Below are 18771 nucleotides of genomic sequence, written 5' to 3'. Positions count from 1 at the left end.
ATGCTGACAGAAAATAAAAAAGCTACAATTGTTGTTATTAAGTCAGGATCTCAGTAGCACAAGATAACTGAAGCTTAACTAATTTGTATGTTGTAATGAGCAATGCAACAGTGGAGATGGAGACGGAGACACATACACACACACACACACACACATATTGACCACTGCAGGTACTTGGCTCCATATGTTCGAGAAGTGTTTGTGTCTGCTATGATATCTTTCTGTTATTTTGCCTATTATATCACTATATGGCATAATAAGAGCAAACAGAGTTTAGATAGGCATTGTGGTCTATGGATATACAGTACATACATACATACATACATACATACATACATATCTATTAAAATACTTTTGCTATATTCTGGCATGGCATGTTTGCATTTACAATTAGACAGCAATGTTAACTTTAATTAATTATTCATTTAGGTGGGTCAGAAGGTAGATGATGTGCAGCCTTGTCCGTGCTTTTGCTGGCATTGTGACTCTTCACTATCAGCTTTCTTAATGGCAGTCATTTTGAAGGGGTATGACACATCATTTACTTCAAATACATATTTTAATATTATTTTTTGATTTTGATTTAATGTACTTTAGTAATCCCCTGGGGAAATTGTCTTTTTATATGATGTCAGAGCACAGGGCCAACCATTATACAGCGCTGCAGGAGCAATTTTCATGTGAAGGGCCTTGCTCAAGAGTCCAATGGAGTAGGATCCCTTCTGGCTGCAATGGGATTTGAACTGGCAACTGCTACTCCACTATGGTACAGAATAGTGAGCACACACATGACCTACAACAACCTATCATTCAGTTTTCCCACTAGTCCACTGATGTCTTCAAATGTCAATGTATAATTTGATGTTACAAAAAGGTTTTTCTCTTGCAACAGGTGGTTTATTTTAAAATGTGCTGTGTACACGCGTGAAGCACATGCTTATGTTTAATTGGGGTCTTTTTTGGAGACTTTTTGGTTGTAGACAGTTTATCATAATAAAAGCTTTCTGACTCAGGTTAATGAGAGCACCACTACTCTTTGCAGTTCAAAATCACCGCTCCTATGTTGAGCGCTACCTTCATGAGTGGTTGGATTGGTTTAGAAATGTGACACTCAGTGAGCCATCTAATTGTTATCATCCGCTTTTAAGTAAAATTCACTCATGGTTGTCTCCAGGCCTGTATATTATACAGTATCTCACAAAAGTGAGTATACCCCTCACATTTTTGTAAATATTTTATTATATCTTTTCATGGGACAACACTGAAGATATGACACTTTGATACAATGTAGTCAGTGTACAGCTTGTATAACAGTGTAAATTTGCTGTCCCCTCAAAATAACTCAACACACAGCCATTAATGTCTAAACCGCTGGCAACAAAACTGAGTACACCCCTAAGTGAAAAATGTCCAAATTGTGCCCAATTAGCCATTTTCCCTCCCCGGTGTCATGTGACTCGTTAGTGTTACAAGGTCTCAGGTGTGAATGTGGTGCAGGTGTGTTAAATTTGGTGTTATCGCTCTCACTCTCTCTCATACTGGTCACTGGAAGTTCAACATGGCACCTCATGGCAAAGAACTCTCTGAGGATCTGAAAAAAAGAACTGTTGCTCTACATAAAGATGGCCTAGACTATAAGAAGATATGCCAACACCCAGAAAATAAGCTGCAGAATGGTGGCCAAGACCATACAGCGGTTTAACAGGACAGGTTCCACTCAGAACAGGCCTCGCCATGGTCGACCAAAGAAGTTGAGTGCACGTGCTCAGCGTCATATCCAGAGGTTGTCTTTTGAAAATAGACGTATGAGTGTTGCCAGCATTGCTGCAGAGGTTGAAGGGGTGGGGGGTCTGCCTGTCAGTGCTCAGACCATATGCCGCACACTGCATCACATTGGTCTGCATGGCTGTCGTCCCAGAAGGAAACCTCTTCTAAAGATGATGCACAAGTAAGCGGTTTAGACATTAATGGCTGTGTGTTGAGTTAATTTGAGGGGACAGCAAATGTACAGTTATACAAGCTGTACACTGACTACTTTACATTGTATCAAAGTGTCATACCTTCAGTGTTGTCCCATGAAAAGATATAATAAAATATTTACAAAAATGTGAGGGGGGTACTCACTTTTGTGAGATACTGTATGTCTTGCTCAATGAGACAAGGTAATTCAAAATTCTCGAAAGCTAGTGTAGATACAGTGGTATGTTATATTTAATTTAAGATACACAACAAAAACAAAAAAAAGAACTCATACCAACAACACGATGGGTCACATTATTAACTCTATGGTAGTATTTACTGTCACTGACTCTTGTAGAATGTACATTCCGCTAATGTGGTTCCATAAACAATTAGTGAGCTAAGCAAATGTCCATTACATGAAAAGAAATAGATCAAGAGCCAATGTCACCCCCTTACCCTTCCAAAGTCTACAATCACTCTGAACTCAACAACAACTCACTGCGAAAAGAGACGACACACCAAAAATACATTGCCTTCCACCCAGTAAGACTTACATCAGTGTTAAAAGACAAATAAATAAATCCTGCATACTCAGACAAAAGCACTTCAATGTTTTCATGAGATTATGGTATGCATCAGCATCAAAACAAATGAATAACTGGTCACTCATGATGCAAATCACATGTTCCATACTGTTAGTCTACAGTATATTCAGTACAGTAGTCTACAGTATATTCTCACTGATTCCTACAATCGATATCGTCATTATAGAAGGACTACATGCTGCAAATGCAGTTCCCTGAAGGACAAGTAGATTACTTTTTAAAAATCTAAGAAAAGTTTGAAGCCTATTCTCCTCACTCTGTTAATTCAGAGATGAACAGATGACATGGAAGTACTGAATATCCTCAAAAAAGTTGCATCATGCTACAGTGCCGCATTTTAAATTTACTGTAAGGAGTCAATCTGCTAATGTTTTACTGACACCTTGTATGATAACCATCTGCTACATGCCTCTGCAGCATCACTCAATGGCTCTGTCCGTGAACACTTGCCATTTGTTATGGAATGGTGACACAAACATGGCAAATGGGTTTTGATGCTTCCAAAAAGACCCCAAACAAAGGTTAGGACTTTCACTGGCCTAGCAAAAAGTGGCCTTACTTCTGGTAACTGGCCCCAAACTACTACAGGCAGGCTGCAGCCTACAGAGACCCAAAAATATGGAGCTGGCATTGAAAGTCCAAAATAAACTTTTAATGTTAAAAATATACAAAAATGCCTTTCTAGGGAGAGGGAATATAAAACCTCTGGATAAATGAGAAAATGTGAAAAAGCATTTTTATCAATAAAAAGTAATCATATAATTGAAATCTAAGTATAAGCAAACAGGACAAAAGGGCAAAAATAAGGCAAAGGGGTTATGCCTCAAAACCAAAGCTATCAAGTCCCAATATGAAACCCAATAAATAAGAATCCAGAACCAGAAACATCAAAGATAAGCAATTGACTATGCTGAGGAGGTTGTCACTTTGCCTTATACGTCTGTGATGTTACCCAATATTACGGTTGTGGGAGTTTATCTGGCTCAAATAATGACGACTGTTGAGTAAACCAAGTGACATAAGCATGCACTTCAACTGGCTGTTCAGAAGAGCTCCCAAATTGCAGAGCTCTGGAGGGTTATACCTAGACCCTTCTCGACATCAGGGTTGCCCCACTTCCTGGAGTTCCACTAACAAAACACAAGGAATCATGGAACATTTAAAAACATTGTACTTTAATATGAAAAATTAAATAATCTTAATGGAAATCACATTAAAGTATAAAATATAATAAATCTGAAATAACCAAAACAATAATGTAACATAATATAAGTACAATACACATAAAACAGGGAATAAACTCTGGCTGAAACATGACATCAGCTAACTGTGGAGTATCTATAATATACTTATTACTAAAGCCCTTATTCTACAAACATAATCCTGGGTTGTGATGACTGAAATGTACCCTGGCATCATTGCAGGTCTAGAATCCACCCTAGATGGTAGTCAGTCCATTGCAGAACACACATGCACACACACTCTCCAGTCACTCATAAAAGCAAACTTTGGAGACACCAGTTAACTTAAAATGCACACCTTTGGGTGTGGGGCCAAAACCTGGAGGAGACAAACATGGGAGGAATGTGCAAACCTAGGAGTCTTAAACTTTGAAATTTCAGACATAACCACTCTATGTGCTCCTCTTAACTACTTAAATACACTCTGAAACCCACTTAATTGAATTCAGAGTTTTGGGGACTGGGTGCAAGGAGAGAAATAACTCTGAACAGAGGGCCAGTTCATCGTGGGGCATCATACGAAAAATTCATTTAAATGGCATCTCTTTGGTATATGGAAGGAAAACATGTTGGGCCTAAAAGAAACCCCACATAGACACAGAGACAAGGAGCAAATGTTAAACAGGCAATAACCACAAATGAGATTCAAACCTGTGACACTGGGTCTGTGAGGGTAAAACGCTAATCACTGAGCCACCATGTTACCCTTACTCTTAACTTTTGAATAGTTACTGATAAAAATGACATAAAAAATTCACAAATTGACTATTGGCTGATTAAACTGCAAAAGCAGTTACTAAAGCCCAGACAGATGGAGGAAATTTGGAAGTCAGGTATTTATACTAAGCATTACTTTATAAAGCCTGTGTACTACAATGTATGTCAAATAATGTTTAGCTGGTCCCTGTATTGGTGGCTTCCCCATGATGTCTTACCCTTGGTTTAATGTATTAATTCACAGTTGGAAAAGCTTAAATGAAGCTAATCTAAGTTCATAATATACAGGAGGCTGACGTCAGTAATTGACTGTGGAGTTGTCTTAGGTTTATAAAATTTACAAATGAATTCAAAACCACTATTTAAGTCTTCCATTTGTTTTCATTTCATGTGCTTACATTGTACTTGTATTTGATGTGCAATCTCAGAATGCAAAACCCCCAGTTACATTTTTTGCTTGCACATGTCTAGCTTTAATTATGCTACTCAACTGATGCTATTTCACCACACTTGGCAGCACTCACAACTGTTTCTGGTCACGAATATAAAGATGCTGTCCACTAGTGAAAAGTGCTGAGGACACAATAATATTGGTAAAAGCAAATGCACTAGTGGATCTTACAATATATTTGTCTTATTTAAAGTGTGTGCCTGAAGTACAGCTCTCAGGAAAATAAATTTGAAGAGTACTGTATTAAATATGAAGAACGTGGCATACTTCTCTTGACCCCAATTACTAATTAAATGCTTGGCATTTTGCTCACATCTGAAGCACAGAATCTCTGGCACAAAGACAGAATTGTTGAGCAGTTTAAAACTGCCGGGAGGAAAAATAGAATTATTGAAAAGAAACTTTGTAATGTTTAGCACTGATGGACCAGCCAAGTGTTTATTTGTACATGAATGTCAAAAAACTAACTTGTGTGAAAGGTACTACATAAAATAAGGTTTTCACTACATCATTAGTTTATAGTTAAGTAATGATCTTACCTGCAATTTACCAAAATTCTCATTTGAAACATCTATCCAGCAATTCCAAAACCTGTATAATCTAGGTCAAGATTTTTTTCTGGGGCTTTTCACATTGTGTGTGTGTGGGTGATAGGCAGAAAGCAGCCCTGCAAAGGGTGACAACCCATCAAAATGCACACTCACACATACAGCCATGCACATTGGGCCAGTTACAGAGTTACTAGATTAAGCAAACATGCATGTCTTCTGGAAGTGGTGGAGGTGGGGATGGGTTATGAAATACCTGACCAAAAAACATGGGGGACTTTTTTCACTGCTACACCACTAAACACGCATGCAACAGAGTACATGCATTAGTGGAGGTACTGAGCTGTGAAAATTGACAGAGAACATTAGAAACTTAAGCTGTAGCAGACAATAAAGTTGAACATGATGACACAGAAGAACTTTTGCTGAAAAAAGGAGCCATGTCTGTTGTCTGGAGATTTTATTTTTAAAAGGTCGGATGTGGACCAAACAACTTTTTATTGCAAATGCTGTTGAGCTAAAGTTGTTGCTGGAGGCGGTAACACAAGTAATTTGCTGCACCACCTTAGCCAAAAACATGCTTTGGAGTACCGTGAATGTATGGAACTAAGATTGGCACCCTCCACGTCCTCAGGTAAAACTGAAAAAGCCGGAGGACACTCAAGTCAGACGTCACTTGCAGACGCACTTGCTAGAGGACTGCCTACGACAAAAAAAGCAAGCAGTGGATCAAGATAACCAACACCATTACAATCCATATAGATAATGTGTCAGTGGACAAAGATTGTTAACATTAACAGGAAGTGTAGTTGGTTTACAAAAAATATTTACTCTTTATTACTTTTCTAAGACATGTTCAGTGAAATACAACTTTTGACAAGCATCTCTGAATATTTCACTAAGTCTAAATGCCTCTTTGGATGGTTGAAAATATGTTGTCAAAATTATAGTTTTAAGTTGTTTGCAAAATTTGTTCAATAAAATGGTTCTATATTTTGACTGCAACTGTAATGCAATGTGATTCCTTCTCTTCATTAGTGCCACCCCCTTGAAAACTATCACTTTATGGGGCCATGCAAACCTGTATTAATACTTGTGTGCACATTAAAATGTTTTTTTGTACAATGTACAATTCTCATGACAGTGGAATAGGTTATTCTTAGCCAGTCTACTACAGTAATTGCAGTGGAAAATGTGGTTAACATCCACTCATGCATGGGGAAAAAAATACAGTTGAAAACCATGAAACTGGTATAATTTTGAAAAATACCGTGATATAGAATTTGGGTCATACCGCCCAGCCCTAGTGACATCCTTCACATATTCTACAACTCTGTAATGACCCATGCAATTTTCTTTGCTGTGCTGTGCTTGGCTGGTTAACATCACTTCAAGAGAGACCCAACAAACTAAAAATCTAATTAAAAAGGCAGGCTCAGTTATGGGACAAACTCTCTGCACACTGGAGATAGTAGCAATGGGCAGAATGAAAACAAAACCGATTGCCTTTATGAAAAGTCCTGCAAATCCTTTCCAGGACACACTATGGACAAAATGAAAACAAAACTGATTGCCTTTATGAACAGTGCTGCACATCCTTTACACAACACACTAACACTGAGAACGTTCAGTCAACAAATTGCTCTGGAGAAATGTGCCAAGAAACGCTACTTGGGACCCTTTATAATAATGGCAAAATGCGTTTATGAGTTGATCTACCCATCTAAGATGGGTTGAAATCTAAATAATCAGCACATACCTCAGCATATTCAGTGTTAACGTTTGTTGTGAATTTATTAGCATGTATTTAATGCATATAGTAATAATATGCTTTGCATTTTTCATTCGAACAGATGTCACATCACAAACATCAGCACTGCTTTAACGAATCCCATATCAAACTGCATGTAACAGTGACACAGCAACCAGACAGACAAACAGATACCCAGACAAACATAAAGACACTTGTCCTTTTACTAGGGTGGACAATTCCTCACTGAGACTGTGATAAGTATCACCAAAAAACCTAAGAGAATGACATTACCAAGAGCAGTGTGCCACAATGGTATGGGATGTCATCTACAGTGCACTAGATCTGAAACAAACCAACCAGCAGCTAGATCATAACAGATCTCGCTAGATGATCACAATTAACCATCTCAAGGAGTAGCCCTTTACAGTTTTGAACGTTACTGTGTATTTCAAGAGCCAGCTGTTTGTGATGTATATTAGAAGATCCCCACAAAACCCAAATTTAAGAATGAGAAACCATATTCATACAACTAACTCAATTTCGATTTTCTATCTCGTAGTCACAATGAATGTTAACTATTGTATTTCGCATCAAAAAATATGACATTTTCAGAACTTAGACAGTAAACGAATACAAATGATACAGCTCACATTTTCACATGTATCACTGCGAAAGGATAAATGCCCTGTTCATTAACTGAGTTCAAATACCTTAATAGTATCCAGAGGGTGGCCAGCTAAAAGAAGACACGCTCCGCCAAATCCTCCTGCAAAAAAATTTTTCACGGGGGATATTTTTTCCGTCTTTGAATTTCCTTCAGCCATTTTAACAATAAACCGGGCTTCTACCAAACCCTTACGGTGACTTTTTGTTTCGCTCGTGCAGTAAGTGCCGCTTCGGTCAGCGTAACTTTCAAAAAAGTAAACTTTGGTCGCGGCGACACGGATGTTGGGCACGCGCTCACTGTCCGTCGAGGCCGCGCACAACCGGCAGCACTTTTGCGCTTAAAGCGAAGTGACTCACACGTACTGTATCAAACTAGGGGGGCATACGTACAAACTGTAACGCGCTCGAAATTAATGCGAGTTAAAATGTGTTTATGGCTACGCGAGTTCATGTTTTCTGTTCATGCAGAAACAGCACATATAAAAGAAACCATTCTGTTTAATATAGCAGATTTTAGTAAACATTCATGCGGTACAAACACAAGGAAAATAACCCTCAGATTTAAAAGCGATTTTTGCTGCATGAAAAGACACGAAGATGCACCTGATATTTGTATATGCATACATCTGAGATAACTCTGTTGACCTGCCACTTATTAATATTTTGAATCAAATCGATCCTTCCTCTTCCTGATCTAATTGAAGGCGGCGGAGATCGCCCCCGTGTGTCCGTTTTGAAAACATTAACTTAAAGACCGGAGACATTGCTTTCATGCCAAATGGGGAAAGATAGTCCTGCTTCACTGCTTTTTCAACCTGATTATGGTCGCAGATAATGTAGCGGTTAATTTCAGTTCCAATCATACCTATTCAAGCCATGTATCTATTTTCAAACACGCTTTCATTTGCCGACCTGGCCAAATGATTAATTTGGGCGGAAATCATTACGCTTGGATGAGCCACCACACTCACAGATAATTAAGTTTAGTTATGCTGTGCAGTGTTATAAATGATAAAGTTATTGTCATCCATTAAAATCCTAATGTGTTATTATTTCAGTATTTCAAATAAACACTGGGAAGTTCGGTATAGACGTGCTTTACTGCTTCTTTATCTATTGGAATCACGGAGGCGCAGCCTATACAGGTGTTGTGTCCAACTAAGTCTCCTGACCCCACCCAGCAGAAATGTCAATCAAACCTGGAAAGTGACGTGGAAAATTTGTATGGAGCTTTCAAAACTCTCACTCTCATTGCACCGTCAAGGATTGCTTTACAAAGCAAAATACAGTACTATAATAAATGCAGTAACTGAGTACTACAATGAAAACAACACAGAAAATGCAAAATGCAGGACCTAACTGATAACTAGAAACCTTCTCAAGATTTTTTAAGAGGCAAGTGGCAAAAAGCAGGAAACTGTGCAGATGATCTTGCTAATATTGTGACCAAATACCCTAATCGAATCACCAGGAAATGTGGAGTGAAACTGAAACGTCAAGCGGTACTATGCAAATTAAATACAGCTACATTATAATCCTACAAAGGAAAAAAAACATATTTTGTAGTGGCGGAAGTGGGACTAGAGTTCACACCACAAGGAGGCTGCTTCAATTCCTGCCTCTACGTCGCTATGTGATAAGGCCCAGTCATTCACCTAACCTGCATATGCTCCAGCCTCATTTAAAAACAGTATTTGTAAACAGTTACAAGAATCCCATCCATCCATCCATTTTCCAACCCGCTGAATCCGAACACTGGGTCACGGGGGTCTGCTGGAGCCAAACCCAGCCAACACAGGGCACAAGGCAGGGTGCCAACCCACCGCAGGACACACACAAACACACCCACACACCAAGCACACAATAGGGCCAATTTAGAATCGCCAATCCACATAACCTGCATGTCTTTCCTATAATAAAATGTTAGGCTCAAACAGCATATCAAAACCAGATCACGTAATCAAACAAACTCTATAGCAGTACATATAAAAGATAACCTCTCTGATGCAATGACCAAAAGTATGTATAGTATTATTACATCTATGGGAAGTTTAGAGTAACTCACAATGCTGCTGTTAACTGCCCATCTCCGTCTGACTGCTCACCTCTGAGTAAGTTATTTTACCTTATGGCACACATATAGAAGAGAAATCGAAACCATCCATTATATATATATATATATATATATATATATATATATATATATATACCTCGCAACCCTTCATGTAGCGTGGAAATTAAGCGCCGTTGATAATAAACTTATTTTTCTTGTGTTCTTATATGGTAATCTTATTCTTAAGTTTTAAACACAAAGAATCATATTTTGTTTAAATTTGAAAAAAGTTTAATGGGGTACCAGCTCGCACATTGACAAGCGTACCCACCTTCGAGCATCCCTGAGTCAGTGTAGCTGCGTATCGATTTCTCACCTCATCCCAGTGATGCAGCCGGCGGAGTAATCTACAAGCCTCAGCACCAAGGTCACAGGCTGCTCGATTCTCACTGAAGGGAAAAAGGGCTTGGCTTTTTAAACACTGAACAAATGCATAAATGTAAATCGTGCTATAAAACGTGAAATAATTACGATTTAATTTTTAAGTCTTGAAATGAATTCCCCCTACATGAACTCTCGATTACTCCAGGGTTTCAAGCTAGACGTATAATTTATTATTACTAACAAGGGAGGGGAAGGATCTATGTTTTGTCGCGAAGGCATATCGTAGGCAGTGGTGGTACCTTGGACAGAGCCATCTTTGGTCTATCTCGCCGGACACGTTTTGGGTTGTGCTATCTTTACGGCTGAAAGAAAAAAAATTAAATAATATTAACGCTTTTTATTAGCGTTATTTCAAAAATTCTCTTTTCAGCCGGCAGATAAAAACAGAAGTAGCAAAAGCAATGGATGAAGAATACGATGTTATCGTTCTTGGTACAGGTTTGACGGTAAGTTGGTTGCTTTTCTGTGACTTAAAATAGACCGGGCGCGTAAAGCATATTTCGTGATCATTTATGTCAACAATGTATACTTTCAGTAAAGTCATTGTAGCGTTTTGTTAGAACTATAACTGTTATATGTAATTCGTGTTGTCTAATATCCAGTCGGTCGCATGTGCATGGAATAGGATGTATTATCACTTGACCGAACAGAGCCACAGTATTGCATAAGGATGTGCTTGGTTACGTTTAAACACAGCTTGTAAAAAGTGACAAGACTACTGTAGCTCAGAGTGGCAGTCCTTTGAAGAAACTGCGTCGAGACATAAATGGGAATTCTATATATCAGTCTAAGGATAAGATTACATATTGTCACAGATTATACAGTAAAATACTGTTATTATTAGTAACGATTCAGTACATAGTAATTGTAGATCTATTGCTGTTTGGCATCACGCCCTGTCTTGCTGTTGCACGAGGACAATTGGTTAGTAAAGAAAAATAGACAGGTGCATCATTCGCTTCCATTTTTTGTGGTTACATTTGTAATTCATACTGTACCGAAATTAATACGGGGGTTCTGAGATGCAAAACCCCTTTCTTTTCGAAATTGCTACCCAATGTGACGCTAAATGTTGAACTGCTGCTGCCTGGCTCTACCCGATATTCGCGAATGCACGGTCACCGGCTGCGACCGATGAATAATAAATCGTCTAGAATGGCATCGAGGCTGTATAGTGATGCGCCGATGTAGGCACTTAGCTTCAGCGATCAGCAGGGGTCTCCACTCCAGTGGGCTTTACCGACCAAGTCCACGTATACTTTGAATCGGCAAGCAGTTAAAAACTGTTTACTTTTTATTCATCAATCAACGCATTTTCGTATCATTTAATTATTTTCCATCTTATCTTTTCGCAGCCATTGGATTTTAAACCAATTCATCGAATAATTATAATTAGTAGAATATAAGATCGAAATTCAATCAGGGCAGCAACTTACGTGTCATTTTTAAAAATCAGATTAACAAGAAGTCCAGTCATAACAGTAATACGCTACTTATACTAAAATAATAGTGATAATAACAATTCTGTATTGACCAGAACGGTGAACTGTGTCAGTGGATTATTTAAAAAATAATGTTGACTTTATGTATAATAATAATAATAATAATTCTTTGCATTTATATGGCGCTTTTCTCACTACTCAAAGCGCTCAGCAATTGCAGGTTAAGGGCCTTGCTGAAGGGCCCAACAGAGCAGAGTCTCCTTTGGCATTTACGGGATTCGAACCGGCAACCTTCCGATTGTCAGTGCAGATCCCTAGCCTCAGAGCCACCACTCCGCCTATAAAAATAACCATTACATGCTTATATATCAGTTGTAACCCATTCCATCGGTCCCGTGGAAAAGTTTTTTTTTATGTACCACAAATAATGATCTATGCCTTTAAAGGGGGGGGCCTGTGACATTTGTTCCTTTTAATGCATAATGTGAATATAATGCATGTTTATTCAGGATTCATGTCAGGCTAGAAGCAAATTTAGTTTTCAGATCTTCGGCTTTCTGTCCCAGATATTTCGATTACAAAAAGGAAAGCAGTGATAATATATTTCCATGACTGAAAAAAACAGTAACGCAGGACTCTAGTAATGCTATTTTATTACCCCACTTTTCTTGTGATGCCGGATTCTACAGGATCGCCGGTGCATTTTCCTCTTCCAAGGATAGGCGGAGGAAGACCAGGGTGGGGCTCGGAGGACCGGAGCTTTCCCAGAAAGCTCAGTTCAGCTGCACCACGCAGTGCGCTGTCAACCAATTGTCTTTTTCTGTGAAGCTTATTATTAAGTCGGAGCCGTGACGCTCTGTTCAGAACAGCTATGCAGATGGCGTTCATTGGAGTGGTGTAACAGGATATGGAAAATAAAAAGGAAGCAGCCTTTGTTTAAAGAGATTTGTTGTTATAAGGTGCCGAAATGCCTGCATGCGTGTTTTAGTTATTCTTTATTTATTTTGGCAACAATACAACTCTTTTACATGTATATAGTTATTCTTTATTTATTTTGGCAACAAAACAACACTTTTACATGTATACCACATATTCTATAAAGAAACTCACGAGGCTTACTTAATATTTTAACTCATTCCCATTTTAATACGGTTTATCGAGTCACTCACAAAGCGTGTATGCTTTATCACCACAGACCGGGAATTAAAGTTATTAATTTGTTAAAGTCACATAACGACAGTGGCACTTTTCATGTAGAAGGGGAGCACAGTAATTGTTCCTTAGGCTTAAAATGTTTACTGAAAGCTTTAACACCTTTTTCAAACTAAAAGTACGTGCGAGGTGGAACTCGTAGCCAAAAGGATGCCAAATTGTTTTTTTTTCTCTTTGCAGTTTGTAATGCACATGCATTCATGAAGTACTCATATGATACGTGGTTCTTATAGAAAATGAATAAAGTATATGAAAAATGTTTCTCCCCAATAGTAGTGTTTCCTAAACCAAATCCTCCCCCAAAACTAAAGATGAGCCTTTGTTAATACGTTAATAGATGTCCCTTGCTGACAATGTACTGCTTAAAAAAAATATTATTAACCCACTGTATTAGTTTCAGGGTTACATGAGGCTGGAGCCTGGCCTAGCATTACACTAGACTCAAGGCATAAAGAAACCCTTAGGCAGGGTGTCAGTTAATCAGTAAACAATACAGTGTGGTTGTAATGCGTAATGTTGCATCAACGGAAAATATTTTAGTGTATGAAATGTGTTTTGGGAATAAAAAAAAAAAGTCCTAACCTGAAAGAAATATTTGACCTAATAGTCACAGGGCTTGGATGTAGCACTTGGGCAGAGGTAATTACCACTAAGGTTTAAGTGGTTTCCAAGGTGAAATCTGTGGTTTAAAATACTCTGCTAAGCTTCTGAGGTATTGCTTTGTGGAAGTGTGAGAGGAAGTGTACTGTATATGGCCACTGTTATTTCTTTACAGTATATGTATTTGTGTGTGTAATAAAAGTACAGTATAGGCATATGAGATAGAAATTTTATTTGTTCCTCAGGGTGAAAGTTGGCATTTTACAAAGGTTCAACAAATAAAATAAATAAATGTGATACTGTAAGAAACAACAAATCCCTCTCAAATATACACAAGAATGACTAAAACATAACAAAGCTAAAAAGAAAGAAAACATCTGACTTGGCAGTTTCAGTGGCAGTGAGGTATTATGCAGGCATATTACTGTTGGTATAAAGGAGCCCCTGTTGTGTTTCTCGAATAATTTGTTGGCTGACAGTCCTCAGCGTTAGTGTGTCAGAGAGAGGAGTGGCAGCATTGTTTGTAATGGCTCCGATTTTTTCTTCCTCTCTTCCTCAGTACTACCTCCATAGGGTCGAGGGTTGTCCCATAACTTCAGCTAATTAAAAAGACAGCCTGTTGATTTGGTGTTACTAACCCAGTATACCTCAGTACTGAAAGTCTCAGTGGCCATTACAGCATTGTAGAATATGTAAGGCATATCACTACCCACATTAAAGAAACACAGTCTCCTAAAAAAAAAGTCTGCATTGCCCATTCTAATATAGCTCCTCTGTGTTACGAGACCAGTCCAGCCTATCATTGATGTGGACCCCTGAGTACCTGTTGCAATGCATCACTTCCATATCCAAACCCTGAATAGTGACAAGGCATAGAGGCTCTTAAGTGTGAAAGAATCAGTAACCAGTGCCTTGGTTTTGTTGATATTAAGTTGCAAACTGTTCTCCACTTGATTCCAATGCTGTGTCTCATCCCCCTGATCAATACACCCCACCCCATAAGTGCAGAATCATTATAACATTTCTGCAAGTGACATGACCCTGTGTTATATTTATGTTTAAGAGAAAAGGTGACAGGACTGTTCCTTGTGGTGCTCCAGTGTTGCTCACACCCATATCATTGGCACAGCTCTTCAGTCTCATAAATTGTGGTCTGCCTGACAGATAGTCCATTATTCGGGATGCCACTGGCTCCTCCACCTGCATATCTCGTGAGTTTACCCCTTAACAGGGACTACTGGATGGTATTGAAGGCACGGGAGAAATTGGAAAAAAAATCATAACCCTCATAGTGCTTCCAGCTCTGTCCAGTTGAGAGAAGGCCTTGCATGTTCCACTCCACTCTGTGTCCCATAGGCAAACTGCAGTAGGTCTAGATGGTCTCCCACAAAGAGGACTCATATAATCTAGGATAAGCCTCTCACAAGTCTTCATGATACGAGATGTAAATGTGAATGGTCTATAGTTAATAGGTGAAGAAGAGCCTACCTTCTTTGGAACTGGAACAGCCGGATGTTTTCCACAGTAGTGGCACTTTTTGCTGCCGGAACTGGTGACAGAGGATACCAGAAAGGTTGTCAGCACAGGACTGAAGAACTCAAGGACTGACTCGAATCATTTCATGTGTGTAGCTTCCTTAGTTGTCTCCTCAATTGGTCGTCAGTTATGGACTGCCAACACTGATGATCAGAGGTGGACTCATCAGTGGTGTTTCCAGCTGAAGTGGTAGTAGTTGTTGATGTAGTGTAAAATATCAGAAAAACCAAGGAACTGGTTATTGACCTTTGCCATACCACAGTGCCTCTATGCCTGGTCACTATTCAGGGAATGGATATGGAGGTGGTGCATTACGACAGTTACTTGCAGGCATGGAAAATCAAATCTTTTTAGATCTGATGGCAAAACATTTAGTATAAGGAGGGGATGGACTATATTGAAGTGAATAAATGCCACAGAGAAGTGAAGAGGCAATCAAGTTCTTGTATGGTGATGTATGGGTGGAACTGTAGTTCATTGATGGTATCATGAATTCCAAGATGTGATGCAAAAGCTTGAAAGAAAAGATGAGTGAATGTAGAAGTGGTGCATTGCTGGTGTGTAAAGTCAATCTTTTTGGATCAGATGGTGCCCAAATATTAGGTGTTGCAAGAGGGGAGGGGTTACAGTGTGAACTTCTCCAGTATACAGCGTAAATGCGTATACCCCCTTTGAACATAAAGATAATATTTCTATGTTTACATTTTGACCATTACAATTGATAGAAAGATAACAAAAGTAAATGTATAACAACAACATAAAAAGATACAGCATCAGATTTTGTAAAATATTATGCAACATTGCTTAAATCAAGAGTGGGAAAAATTAGGACATTCTGGTTTATATTCTACAAATATGTAATATTCTTGTACTTAGTAGATAGATAGATAGATAGATAGATAGATAGATACTTTATTAATATGTGCATCATTACTGTTTAATACTGCACTGATCTATCTTGGCATTAAGTATACAAGTTCATATTGTCCAAGTCTATCCTGGGGCATGCTCTATCTCTAGCACTCTCACATTGTTCTTCCTTAAGGATGTAGCTGTGGCATTTGTAGAGTGTTTGGGATGACTGACATGTTGAAAAACTGCCCAATGATCCAATTTGTGGAAAATAGATAGCATCTTTTTTCCTTCAACAATTTGCAGTACATATGTGAATTCATGATGCCATCAATGGACTGCAGGTTTCCCACACCTTCAGTACCCATGGATCCCTACATAAGAAATCTATCACCTTTGTGTTTCACTTTGGCAACCATGCATTTCTCACTATAACCCCTCCCCTCTCACAATGCTAAACATTTTGGTCACTATAAGATCCAAAAAGATTGATTTTGGTTATATCAGACCAGAGAATATGATTTTGGTTATATCAGACCAGAGAATAGATTCCAAAAACATATGGGTCTTGCCAAAAGTTAAACAGGCTTTGTTGTGCTGTGGCTTCACCTGTGTTTTCCTGGATGGTTGACAACCATGCATTCCACTTCTGTGTAGGTTACATCTTATTGTAAGAGATGAAACAGTAGTTTGGCTTTCCGCAGCTTCTGCCAGGTCTGAGACACTTGCTTTGTGATTTTCCTATACTTTTCTCTGCAAAAAATGCTCATCACAAGTTGATAGCCTGAATGTTTCTGGATGCTAGTCCCAAGTCCACACTTTATGAACTTCTGTATCCCTTTTGTTACTGTATGGCTTAATGACTGAGATTTGCTATTCATCTTGTACCTTTATGCTCTTTTATGTAATATTTTTTCTACTTAAGTCTCCTGTTTCTCTTGAGTGATGTGGTGCCATTCTCAGCATTAAGTCTGTCAGTCATTCAATGACTTAAGTACCACTCTTAATTGAAGATGAACTGATGACACCTGTTTACACCTGATTATCTCTTTATCAGTTACAAATAATTAGACTCTGCAAACACATTTTGGAAATTTATTATTACATTTTTTATGGGGACATAACCATTTTTGCAACATGGCGTTTTATGATTTCGTAATAAAAATCATAATTTTCTCATTAGTATTGAAAAGGTTTATTGTTATCTGGATAATCAATGTTGCCGACACACTACCATCATATAGGAGCCCAAGTGATTCATGCTTATAAAGAGAGATAGTTGGGTTCATTAGGTTTTAGATATGGTGTACTTACTTATACTGTATAGTATACATATAAATTGTGTAATATTTAGGTATATTTATGTATACTTATGTATATTTATGTATACTTATGTATACAGTATGTGTACTTATATACATATTAAAACTGAAGCAGTTCAAGTCTAGTGAAAAATCTGATATGGAACAAAGAGTACAAAGGTAAGTGGTAAACTGCCAGACGTTGAAAAAAGTTTAGGTTACCAAAAACTGAAGAATAATTCAGTTATAAGAAAAGGCCTTCTCGTTGGACCAAGTAATGGGTTAACAACTTGTACTGTAGCTTTGTGCAGCAATGGAAATTAATTATGCCTTTTAAAGTTGATACAAACAATTCCTACAGGCATCCCAATTTTTGTTGATTACTTACAAACCCTCTCTTTGCATAAAAGCAGCATTGGAACAAACTGTGTTGCTAATCCCTCTGAAGCATTATTTGGATAATACTGCACTATATATTGGCTATCTTAATGGCATGCAAAAAATGCAACTAACTATAGAGTTGGAACTCTAACTGAAAACTACAGGAAACTCTAAAAGGGAACAGGTATGGCAGAGCCAAAGCCACAACAATATCAGAAGACAAGTTTCTGAGAGTCAGCAGGTTGTGTTACAGGTGCCTCACAGGACAACAGCTTCAAGGATATAATGTATCTAGGAGAAGGACACTTAAAAACACACGAGCTACATTTAAAGAAATATTCCATTTCTGTGTTTTTGCTTTGTTATGCAGGGAACAGTACCCAAAACAGACTTGACAGGATACTTTTATCAGTCCTGACATCATATAGTCTGTGCTTTTTCTAAACTTTAAGGCTCAGGTGGAAGAAAAGCCTCACAGCAACTAAGATGTATTCCATTAAACGTCCGGGGTTGTACCTAGTGGCTAACAGTAACTAATGGAATATTTTGAAAGATTGTTACTATTCACTATACCATCGCAGCTTAATCCAATTTAGGGTCACAACAGAGCAGAATCTCTCCCAGCTGAGGTGGGCGCAAGGTAGGAACTAATCTGATTCACATACACACATGCAAACATACACACAAGGGACAATTAAGATTTGCGTAGGACTGGCAGCACCCTGCACTTCAAATTGGAGCGCATGTCAAAAAAAATGTCTGCAGTTGCTGGGTGACATGATGAAGAATGATATGGGATGACAGATTACATGACTCACTCTTCCACTATTATAAAAGTGTAAACCTGGGACAAAATGCATTGTGATGAGCTTACTTGGTTTTCTGTACACAAAATAATTTGCTTATGGTAACAGGTAGCAAAAGTGTATTGTGAATAGGGTCAGCCAGAACATAACCCTATTTTTCCCAAATTATCAATGCTTCAGTATCAATTGTTTTCATTTCAT

At 38.3% G+C, this 18771-nt stretch overlaps 2 protein-coding genes across 2 annotated transcripts in view; one reads left to right on the top strand and one right to left on the bottom strand.

Annotated features, from left to right (window-relative positions):
* LOC127525808 (mitochondrial carnitine/acylcarnitine carrier protein-like) overlaps positions 1-8401 on the bottom strand; it is a 49408-nt gene extending 41007 nt beyond the window's left edge. Inside the window, exon 1 of the mRNA XM_051933528.1 lies at positions 7988-8401. Within this exon, the coding sequence (XP_051789488.1) occupies positions 7988-8101 (114 nt within the window). The 5' untranslated portion in view covers positions 8102-8401. The remainder of the gene's footprint in view (positions 1-7987) is intronic.
* Positions 8402-10480: 2079 nt separating this feature from the next.
* LOC114660500 (rab GDP dissociation inhibitor alpha) overlaps positions 10481-18771 on the top strand; it is a 50844-nt gene continuing 42553 nt past the window's right edge. Inside the window, exon 1 of the mRNA XM_028813230.2 lies at positions 10481-10886. Within this exon, the coding sequence (XP_028669063.2) occupies positions 10842-10886 (45 nt within the window). The 5' untranslated portion in view covers positions 10481-10841. The remainder of the gene's footprint in view (positions 10887-18771) is intronic.

This window comes from Erpetoichthys calabaricus, chromosome 11 (assembly GCF_900747795.2).
Source record: "Erpetoichthys calabaricus chromosome 11, fErpCal1.3, whole genome shotgun sequence".
In the NCBI taxonomy this organism is placed as follows: Eukaryota; Metazoa; Chordata; class Cladistia; order Polypteriformes; family Polypteridae; genus Erpetoichthys; species Erpetoichthys calabaricus.
Note: the sequence above shows the minus strand (reverse complement) of the source record. Positions and strands in the feature narration are given on the sequence as shown.